The sequence below is a fragment of the Dreissena polymorpha genome, chromosome 16, assembly GCF_020536995.1.
Source record: "Dreissena polymorpha isolate Duluth1 chromosome 16, UMN_Dpol_1.0, whole genome shotgun sequence".
NCBI classification, from domain to species: domain Eukaryota; kingdom Metazoa; phylum Mollusca; class Bivalvia; order Myida; family Dreissenidae; genus Dreissena; species Dreissena polymorpha.
The window spans coordinates 35,313,586-35,325,640 of record NC_068370.1 but is presented as its reverse complement, the minus strand read 5'-3'; the positions used below and the strand labels follow the sequence as shown (position 1 = coordinate 35,325,640).

The window sequence follows — 12,055 nt, the reverse complement described above, 5'->3', positions numbered from 1 at the left end:
TTTCTAGTTATTCACTCCAAATTTACCATACCACCGTTGGATTTTGTAAACAGTATGTATCGAATATTTCATTCTAATATGCAATGATTTGTTCGGAATTTATCTTCTGGTCTCAATATATTCTTCTAACTTATGCGTTGAATATGGCACATCTTACCAATCATGCATTTGACGCATATTAAGATTGTATTTGGCACATCTAACCAAGAAGTTCAACCATATTTAGGCGAGTATGTCTCAATGACCAATCTATATACCCACAAGGGAAATCGCCGTCCTGCCACGACACATAGAGATTAATTGTTTCTGTTGAATTTGGATTGGATTTGTAAAGATTGAGTAGCTAATAATTTTGCTAACCATCCTCGAAGGAGATCCCGTAAAAAAACCCACTTCTTTCTTAGCAACAATTTACATGTTAATCAAGTACAATATATGTTGTGCACGTCAGTTCGAATTGGGACTAGCTATAGGATTATTGTGATAGGCTTTACTTCTTTTTATGGCTTGGCAACATTTACATGGCACTCGTGAACGCCATTTGCATAAATTAAACGCTAACATTGTTTCCTATGATTGAATTAGGATTTGTCCGTTTTCGTTTTTTAAATGAGACCATAAAAGTATACTAAGTGAGGTATGCTTCGATAGATTAAAATCGTTCCCAGTACGGAACGTAATTTATTCTTCTTAACAGTACATTTTTTTAAAAGTTATGCATACAGATCAGTGTTATCATTGATAAGCTATACCGCTTTCTAATTTACTTATTATACATATACAAAACCTTCAACATAGTTCGTTAAATGATATGTGATTGCACTTAATATATACATTCAAAAAATATAAATAAATCTCAAAATGCCATTTGTCTTTGTTTGTATTTTGTATGTCAGAATGAGAAAACATGTTTTAAGTGTAAGATCATCAAATTCCTGAAAGGTGTGAAACAATTGGGAAAGTGTTGACAATGAGGTCGTTATAAAAATAACTCAGACGTAAATGCGGCAAACGAAAGGCAATTATTTCGTGGAAATAATGAGCAGACATTTTCTAATTTGTATTGGTCCCCTGAGGGTATCGCGATATCGTTTGCATAGTTTAAAGTGTTAGCGTTAGCTCACGCTAAAGTAGAGAGGCAGTTTTGAAATTCAGTATGCTTTAAAGGGGCCTTTTCACAGATTTTGGCATTTTTTAACTTATTCATTAAATGCTTTATATCGATAAATGTAAACATTGGATCGTAAAAGCTCCAGTAAAAAATCAAGAATAAAATTAAAAAAAGGAAAAGAACATTGCCCGGACCAGGTTTCGAACCAGTGACCCCTGGAGTCCTGCCAGAGTCCTGAAGTAAAAACGCTCTAGCCTACTGAGCTATTCCGCCGAGTACATACACGTGAAGTATTTTATACCTTATATAAGCAATCTGCGTAGTTTCACAAAATTTAACGACAAAAACAGAACTCTCCAAATTATTCAATCGTTTCGCGTTGCAACGCTTTATAATTTTTAGGTTTTAAAATCGTCAAAAGATGCATATAATGGCTATATTAGACCATGGTAAATGTTCAGTATTACTGTTTCCTCACAAATATCATAACTAAAACGAAAATTTGCGAATCTGAAACAACTTTTTTCAATTTTGTCAATTTACCAAAGCGTGAAAAGATCCCTTTAACTACGTTAGGGACGACAACTGTAGCTACCACTGCCTGTTTACACTGTAGCAGACAGCATTATAAGGTTTAAGAGCTTGTTCAACGATATAGGCCAGTCTAGTGTATATAACAGCTTGTGCGATGACATTTGCCTGTTTATCATTGAAATCTGTACATATTGGCTGCTTTCAGGGAAAACGGGGCTTTATGCTGCATTAAAAGTCTGTCATGTTGGCAAAAGTGTTGCTCAATAATTTAAAGAAAATAGATACAGTATTAGATACACATAACACAGTATGTACATGATTATAGGCTTGTTATTTTTAGCAAGGAAACAAAATTATAATGATGGTTACCAGTGCAGCAACCAATTGTGAAAAAAAAGAGATATTGTTGTCAATTTATCTCTATAACATAAATATGAGGATAAACAGTGCACACACATCTCGACCTGTGCTTTAAGACACACTCTTTATAAATTTGAATGGGTTGTGTTCATTTCAAACTTGCGATATAAAAAGCTATAACATAAATTTGAAAACTGAAGTGCGTCTAAGATTATGAAATAGCGAACACTTTAGTGCCGACAGCGCTTTGATTCTTCTCGTGGTAGTTTTTGGTTTTATGTGCCTCTTTATATGTAGGGCAGATATTTGTGTACACAAATTTTTAACTTTAATAACATTTTTGTTTCTGCTTCGTCGTTTTTATTAAAAATGAATGTTTTTCCCTTAATTTACTAACGATTCCGGTTTTCTTAAATTATGAGTAATACTTAGAATATAAAACAAAAAAATCGATTTTTCTACATCGTATTCTGCGCGATTTTGTTTAATTAATAGATTCTTATTAATTGAAAGGCTAGTTGTCTCTGACACGTACATGTATATTATACTGTAAACAAATACAATTTTGTGTGCAAAGTAGGTACACATGAAATAATCATTACGATAGCACATGGGTTACATTTATGTGTACGTATCACCCATAAAATATCAAATAGGAAATGAATTTATATTTAAAATACATAAATATTATATATTTCTTGATTATTTGTTTTGCTATTTCAGGTAAAAAGTATGAAAGTATGGTTGATACATATTTTATAACAGGTTAGTAGATGCGTATAAAAGTAAATGTTTGGAGGTACATCATAAATACGGGTCCAACTATGAAGTGATGATTTTCGGTAGACATGAATGAAAGTCAACCAACCGAAATGCACAGCCGTACAGATTATTTCAATATTTCTTAAAAAATGGTATCATAGAGGTATGGCAACACAGAAACAGGTCCCTTCACCCCCGATTATCATTTACAAATTGTTACCGGCTGGCGGCTGTATTATGTATGGGGATTTTTGTGTATATAATATACCGGTAGATATAATCTTTACCTCCAGGATTCGCCGTGAACGGAATAAACAACGTCAACACGACGTCGTACGAACGTCGCTTTGACCTCACTAGCAAGTCGGTCGGCTGGATCACAAGCAGTTACGATATCTCTGCCGCGACGTGTGGCGTCATCATCGGTTATTATGGCAGCAGGCGAAAGAAAGGGTGCATATTGACATTAGCGTTCCTCTTGTCCTCGATCGGATCCACGTGCATGTACCTGCCCCATTTTATCACCACCCGGTATGAGTGGGGTCAGGGTCAGTCGCATCTTTGCTCGGAAACAAGTAAGACCTCTAAAATGGTTTTATTAAGAATTTACAGTGTAATTAAAAAAAAACACCAACACTCATATAATATAATACATATGTTCTCTGTTTTAATATATAGATATAGAATTTGATAATACCAAGGGCCATGATGGACCAATTGTTAATCATGCGTTCATTTTTTGAAATAAAATACAATGCTATTAACATCACAATTAGTTTACTAGTATACTCAATATTTCACTTAACACAAATATAGTATACGCTAGAGCGCCATTAATGTTGGTCAGTATTATTCATTTATGCCACGAAGCACATAAATTGCATTAAACAAACTCATATACGAACTCCTTTCACAGAGACGTCCTCGCCATGTGCGGAGTCCGATGGAGCCCTGCCGCACTTTCTGTCCCTCTTTGTGATCGGTCAGCTACTTCACGGTATCGGGGGCTCCACTCTGATCACCGTCGGCTACTCCTTCATTGACGACAGTGTACCGGCAGCATCATCGCCCATGTATATATGTAAGAATATAAACGTTCAGGGCATAGTTGCTGTCCGGTAATGACAGTGGTTTGAACACGCGCTTTTAACCACGTCTATTCGGGTACACTAAGCTTATTAGTTAGGAGTCCTGGGCTAGACTCTGAGTACTCACACAATGCGTCTGCAGGCAAGAAAGGACATTGTACATTAACAAATACACACGCTGATGGTACGCTATGGGTTAAGTTGCTTCTAGCCGAAAAGGCCATTTAAGCTAACAGTCGATTAGTTTTGGATAAATTAATTCACCGTTTTTTAATGTGAAGTCGTTTATGCATTATTTTATTGCAAACCAATGCGTGTGTTCAAATGATTATGTAATTATTCAAATGTTTCATAGTGATTTGCCTTTGTAAAATTGACCTTATTTGTGTTAATTGACTTATACTATTTCGAGTAACATGGCCAATATTTCCGAAATAAAAGACTGTATACATTCTAATCACGTGAAGAAACTCATTACTGGAAAGCTTGAATAAACATCTAACAACGCTAACTTCATTTTCAGAAATCTTAAATGTTATGGTGGGTTTTATTCGTATAATGCGTTAATATTTTGAAGCTTAATCGGTTGGTTTAAGTTGGTATGTATGCATGCTAAGTTCCTATCTACTGTTTTTGTTCTTAATTTAAACTGTTCCAATGTATTTGTATATACGTGTATATAAATGCTCTTTTGTGAATGTTTGCATAGTATTCAAGATACAAAATACTCATAAACTGGGCATTGATCTTAAAGAAAATGTATGCGTCAATTAGTAATATGCTTACACATGTATAAAAATGAGCCACGCTCAGGGATAACGGAGGCTAATCAGAGACGACACTTTCCGCTTAAACTGGATTTTCGCAAAGACAATACTTCCTTCAAACGAAAGATCCCATACACGCGGACAGCATCGTCCCTGATTAGCCTTTCTACGACGAACCTTTACGTTCACGTATTAAGCCCGTTTTGTTCCAGATTGAGGCTCAAATATGTTATGTTTATCTTAATTAAATGTGTTTATGTCCATTTCAGCCATGATTGGGCTGTGCCAGATGCTGGGTCCGATGATTGGATTCCTTGTGGGTGGGGCACTGCTGGACCAATACGTGGATTTTGAGAGGATTCCGCAGTCTGAGTGAGTGTCGAGTTGTTAACATCAAATAGTCGATAACATACGTTCAGATAACTATTATAACACGATTATGAAAATAAACAGGACAAACTGTCCACAAAATGTTCTAGAAATCATGCTATTGTGTGTGTATACTGTCCTGTATGGTATATGCACAAAATAGTTTAATAAATAGAGTCGCGCCAAAGTAAATGATTATTTATCTGAATTAATTTGTAACGTTATTTTATCATTCAACTATCACGACATCAAATCAGTCCAAATGGCTTAATGACAACAATATCATCCGCCGTGATCATTTTGACCTTCTTGTGTTACGTTTCCAATGAGTTTGTATTACAGCCTCTTGCGATTCACACACTTCCTCACCACGATTAAAATTTGTGGCAAACTTCATTAAAAGCCTATACATTTTAAAGGAGATTTAAAACCGATGTAAAGACAGGATGATGTAAACACACTGACTAAAACGTTCAACGTTAAGTCAGTTGCCATAACTGACTTATGCCTTCTGCTCATGGTCGCATTGATAAAATGAATTGATTCAAGTGTCATGAAAATTCGTCAAAATGTAAAGGGGGATTTGTCGGTCGAAGAAAAAAACAACACAAGACAACAATAGATGCTTTATGTGTAATCTCTAAGTGTGAACATGTCTTGAGCTGGTATGAATGATACTTGCCTTCTACACATCATCCCAATGTCCTAAACATATAGCCAAGTTACATGAGAATCATGCAGATGACATGGACATATGAAGCAGCATAAAAATTATGGATTAGACCATTTACTTTCCATTGTGACCTTAACTTTGAGCTTGCTTACTCACTCATACCTTCGACTTAATGACTTAAACATTTGAACAGATTGTATTGAAAATCTTTCAAAGGGTATCAAAACAAAATATGGAGTGGACTCAAAACATAACATTTGTAAACCGATGTTATTTAAATCGCATGCTTAAGAAGATATCTATTGATTTGCCAGATGCATTCGGCGTATTAGGCTTAACAAAGTAGTCATTGTATTATGTTAATAATGTACCAACGTGTTCATGACATATAACGACACACAATGCGTAATATTATCCGTTTTTCGTTCATTTAAGGTTTATAATTTTAGATATGCGATATGTTCGGAAAACGATTCTGACCATGATGCAAACAGTAATGTTAAACTATGCAGCAGTCAGTATAAACAAACAAGCATAATTGTATGCCTTTTGATATCTATTAACTAGAAACGTTTTATCTCCAAGGCAAGGTCTCTGTCTGCAAAACCCGAAATGAGGATATGGAAATATACTCTAAGACATACATGTATCTAAATAAACCGAGTATGCTTCTTGATATTTGATTTCTCAAATCAGATTTATATTCTTACAGAGCCGCCGATCGATGGTTATCTCATTTCATATCATCAAATCAATGCTGCAGTGTTACCCATTTTTTGTTTGACCGGGACCGTTTCAATAGTGACAGCCTTGAAAGCTCTTGGTGTTGACAATCAAACATAAAGCCCGGGGCTGCGTATAGGACATTTGATTTATAGCTCGAGTGCGATTAAGGAAATCACTAAGACAGACGGAAATTGCTGCGTACTTGTCTTCATTACTGGGCATTGTGGCTCCATTAGTCTGAGCTTTCGTCTCCGTTTAATATTTACGTGCAATTAGTTAAAGATATAAACATATATGGTGGTGCACTCGAATTGTAAATGAGGTAATTTTTCAAGTATGGTTGACTGATGAAAAGTGAAATATATATTCTTTATTCGACGAAACTGATTCTTTTATATATTTTTCTAAATGTATTTAATTTGAATATATTACTTTTAATGACGTAAAAGATTTCTCGAATCTCCGAGACAAATACCGGTAGCCATCCTTTTCACAACAACATGAAAAGGATGACGTCATTTCCGTCATCAGATTTCCAACCATGCTATGCCGTCTTCTGCGTAATCCATCATCGCGTTGACAGGATTTTAAAATGTTTTAAGTGAATACATTTGCTTATATTAAATTTTGTACGCGTGTGTAAGTCAATTCATATGAGTATCCCTTACATGTTTAGGTGGAAGTTGACCCCGACTGACCCCAGGTGGGTGGGCGCGTGGTGGAGCGGCTTCTTCATCTCCTCAATCCTCATGTTCATATTCGCGCTTCCATTCACACTCTTCGGAGCAGAACTTCCAAGTACGTGTGCACTAATAATATACTTTAATTATAGACGTTTGTTGGACAAATATGAAACACGTGTATCATATGCATATTTTATCAGTTCACCATTACATCTACTACTTGAAAATTTGTTACTTTTAAATACATTGGAAAAGTTTTAAAGCCTCCGATTTTTTATATTCAAGACTACAATTCGTATTGTCTTAACAGTCTCACCAGCGTTCCTAGCTTTTCATAGTTTTCCATATATTCATAGTGTTTTAAATATATTTGGGTTAACTGTATGTATGCATTTATGGTTTATTTTCCTATATACTGTAAAACCATTATTAATCGTCAGGCATTAATTTTCATAAATTTCGTCAGTCGACCGATCGGCGAAGTTAAGATCCTAACGAACAATCATGCTCTATGTTTGAACAAAAACAAACACTAAGTTATTTGTTAAGACCTACTGGAAAAAACCTGTTTTAATGACATTTACAGATGTCTTAACTATTGCATGTACTGTACATATTTTTTTTATTCAAATACGTTTCAATTCTGTTTGTTTTCGTTTGAACAATTGTAGGTGCCAAAATCGTTCGAGAAACTCGAATCTCCGAGACACATAGCGATAGCCGTCTTTTGTCAAAAGAAAATGAAAAGAGTGACGTCATTTCCGTCAGCAGATTTCCAGACATGCTATGCCGTCTTCTGCGTAACCCAGCGTTCGTCTGCGTCGCATTTGCTGCGTCATTTATGGGCCTTGTAACCGTCTCTGTTGCGACATTCCTGCCAAAATACATACAAAGCATATACGGTGTTACGGCATCAGCCGCCGCCACATATGCAGGTATACGCATGCTTATTATTATTTCATTTATTTATACATTTTAACTCCGCTTTATGGAAACGGTTAAATGCATGTGCGTACAGCGTTCTAAGAATAGCGCGTCGTTCCGCACAGGCCTTTCAGGGACGATACTTTCCGCTTGTGAAGTGTTTCTCGATTAAAGGAAGGCTCATCGTAGCGAAAATCCAGTTGAGTGTCGTCCCAGATTAGCCTGTCCGAACTGCACATGCTTATCCTGGGCTTGACTCACAGGCATTAAGTCATGTTTTCACAAAGCGAGACTCATTTATATATAAATACTTATCAACTCTATAAGGTTTATTTGTGCAAGATTTTTACGACTTGTCACATCAGTTTTTAGTGGGATATTCTCAACCTCCGCGCAGAGATTTGACTCGACAAATTTATGTGAGAGCAAGATAGCTCTGCGTGTAGATTGGGACATTCGTTGAACTATTTCACTCGATGCCGGTTCGATTAATGAACACGTTTAAAGTAATTGTATTGTATTCACATTCATGCATAAAGATCGATGTCAGGTTAATTTTGGCAAGCATTGAACGTAAAAAATACTTTATAATTAAAGTAAATTTAAGTAAAATAGAAATATATTTTTTCAATCGTTTTAAATTCTGATCGACAATGGCAAATGATAACTATTTCCAAATTGTACAGCTATTCATATTGTACGCTGTTCCGTAGCCCTGTCGACAAATGTTGAGATTAAGTACGGTAAGGACATTGTGCGTTGTCAATTACATTTGTTAGAATGCCATTAGCCCCGACAGGGAGAACAGTTTCTGGCCACGAAGTATTCTAATTAGGTCGTATCTGAAGCCAATACGGCAGTATGTGCCAATCGTTTCTACCGGTGGGTCTCAACATATTCTCGTCTACTTAGTCAAAGATGGAAATAAAAAATCGTTCATACATTGTTTGATTTTTTGTACTGTAAGACCGGGTGTGTAAAATCAAATATCAGTTATTGGATCCGATTCCATTTATTGTCCACTAGCGATCCATATTATTATTTGTTTGCAAAGTATGATGGGAGATTCACAAGTCTTTACTAATTATGAGCATTTTGAATGTATGTTTATTGAATTGTATGACGTGTACACATATAAGAATATAATACGCTATGCGATTTTTTAGGGAAATGGTTGTTAATACCTTTGTATTAAAAACAGCGTGTATTGAGTCGTATCGTTCAAAAGTCTTACGCGTTCAAATGTAGTGCGTCATAACGTCCGTGTTAATTAAAACTTTTCTATTTTGCCTTCGCAACAGTAGTTTCATTTTTGTTAAACGTGCGACACACATAAAGCATTCTTCACTCTTGTCTGCAAGTGAAAGAGAACAAACATGTGTCATTACAACAGCATACAAATAATTGCTATATTTATCGTTTTAATTATTATTCCTTGTAAACTCTTATCACGATCCTTTACCAGACCATAGCATAATATCTCCTCAAGTCATATAGATACAGGGTCTAATTTATATCCCTTATTGAACCATATTAGTGTCCATTAAAATACCCTATCACAACTCCTTATCGGGCCTTAGCTATTCGAATATCACGTATTTTCACTATCCATTTACATAAATATCATGAATCCTTTTCCGGCATAAGCATTTTTGTTCTAATAATGGCATAAAATGTCCCATATGTTGTCGAATTGTTACTCATCATTATCCCTTATCATAAATTGTGTTCAGGCATTATGCCTTATAGCCATTAATTATAATACATAAACAATATCCAGTATCATATGTTATCATATGCTATCTGAAACTTTTATCAGAACGCTTCTTCATATATCATACAGTCTTATCTTTATTATTTATCAAGACTAATCATGTCCTTTCTGAATTATTATCATAATTCATCCTCAGGCCTTATAGTTATCCCGGGGGCTGCGCTGGGTCAGATGTTCGGTGGGTTCGTGATTCGTCAGTGGAAGCTGAAAGTCCGCGGAATACTGCGCCTCACGATCCTGATCGTGGTCCTTGCAAGCCTCTCCAAGTCCTGCTTCTTCATCAACTGTGATATGGTGCTCTGGAATACGGGCGTCAATGACAGGTAATGTGTGATGCGATGGTATGCAATGGAGAATTGGCTCCAATCACTGGTAAGGAAAAAATGTTACATATGTCTTGAATACAGCCGTCAATGAAAGGTAAGTGGGAACGTGATGTTTGAAATGGTGGTCTGGAATACAGGCGTCAATGACAAGTAAGGGGATACGTGATGTTTGAAATTGTGACTGAAAGACAGTCGTAAATGACAGGTAAAGATGAACGTCAAGCGTGAGAGGATGCTATGGAATACAGGCGTCAATGACTTTTAATTGAACTTGGTCAGTTATATGGAAATATGAAATATATGCATCACTGGTAAGGGTTCAGTTGATATTTGGTTTGAATAGTAGACAAGTTAACGTCCCTTCACTTATGATGATCACATATACATGCCACATCGTTTATTGTAGACATGGGTTTTCATTTGCATTTGAAGTTTAATGCGGCTTAACATTAGATATTCGATAATTGATTCTTTGTTTCCCATTTTGTAAATTGAATCGCATTAATCATGGTGGCATCAGCCTTTGCACAAGAAAGATAGTAAGTTAGATGTTGGAAATTATAGGCCAGTCAGTATACTTAGTGTAACTTCATAAAATTTAGAAAGAGCAGTGTACTTACAATTGGAATCTTTTTTAACGTCAAACAATATTTTTCATGAACATCAATCAGACTTTAGATAATCATATTCTACCGAGAGTTGTCTTATTCAGCTTCCAGATTCTATTAAATTAAAAATCTCAAAAGGATTGTATACTGGAATGATAATGTTAGATTTACAAAAGGCCTTCGATACAGTTAATCACAATATTCTTTTTGGAAAATTAGAACCTATGGGCATACGATCGACTCCCTGGTTTAAATCTTACCTATCAGATAGAAGTCAAATTGTTAGTATTGGTAAGTATTCCTCTAATTCTAACCCTGTTTCGTGTGATGAGCCACAAGGCAGTATTTTAGGGCCTCTTCCCTTTCTTTGTTACGTGAACGATATGATTATAAGCATAGACAATGAATGCAAACTTATTTTATACGCTGATGATAGTACAATTTTATTTAGTCATAAAGATCCTGATTTTATATCCCAAAAGCTTGGTCATGTTTTAGAATGTTGTTCTGAATGGCTAGTGGATAACAAGTTGTCACACCATCTCAGCAAAACAGAGTATATTATGTTTGGGCCAATACGAAAAGTAAGCGAACTGAAAGTGTCTCCAGTAAATTGTAATGGCCATACGATAAAAATGTTAAGAAGGTTAAGTATTTGGGCCTTCAGATTCTTGATATTCTTTCTGGAAATAATATTGTAAATAACATCGTTTCTAAAGTAAATGCAAAACTTAAATTTTTATACAGACACAAAACTTGTTTAGATTTTAATTCTAGAAAACGGTTGAGTTCAGCTCTTTTAAAATGTCATTTTGATTATTGTTGTTCATCTTGGCTCCATGGTTTAAATAAAGCCCAAACAAAAAAATTACAAATTATGCAAAATAAAATTATCAGATTTATTAAAGATTACGAACCAAGAACCTCCATTACCAATGATGATTTTGTACAATTGAAACTGTTAAATGTGGAAAACAGAGTGAAACAAATTAAGTTATATGCATAAAATTTATTATGGAAAATGTTCTTCTTATCTCAGCAAGAACTTTGAAAAATCATCAAGATATGGAAAAAGTAATTTCATAATACCAACTGTGACAAAGTCTTATTTAAAAAAAAAACATTTAAATACTCTGGATCTACAGACTGATATTCCCTTCCAGAGGACATCCAAAAAGTGGAAAATTTTTACAAATTAAAAATAATGGTTAAAAAACATCTACAAAATTAACAAACTGAGATAAGTGAGGACATATATATTTATATGTATTTTTAATATAAGAATATGACTGTAATATACAAACAATTGGATTCTGTGATGTATACTATTTGAATTGAAATGTTTCGATA

General features: G+C 35.0%; 1 protein-coding gene across 1 annotated transcript in view; it reads left to right on the top strand.

The window, feature by feature from the left end:
• The window catches only part of LOC127862588 (solute carrier organic anion transporter family member 4C1-like), a 56,781-nt gene that overhangs the window by 32,296 nt on the left and 12,430 nt on the right, over positions 1 to 12,055 (top strand). Inside the window, exons 2-7 of the mRNA XM_052401782.1 lie at positions 3,061 to 3,342; positions 3,684 to 3,848; positions 4,892 to 4,994; positions 7,067 to 7,188; positions 7,745 to 8,008; positions 9,908 to 10,094. Of these exons, the coding sequence (XP_052257742.1) occupies positions 3,061 to 3,342; positions 3,684 to 3,848; positions 4,892 to 4,994; positions 7,067 to 7,188; positions 7,745 to 8,008; positions 9,908 to 10,094 (1,123 nt within the window). The remainder of the gene's footprint in view (positions 1 to 3,060; positions 3,343 to 3,683; positions 3,849 to 4,891; positions 4,995 to 7,066; positions 7,189 to 7,744; positions 8,009 to 9,907; positions 10,095 to 12,055) is intronic.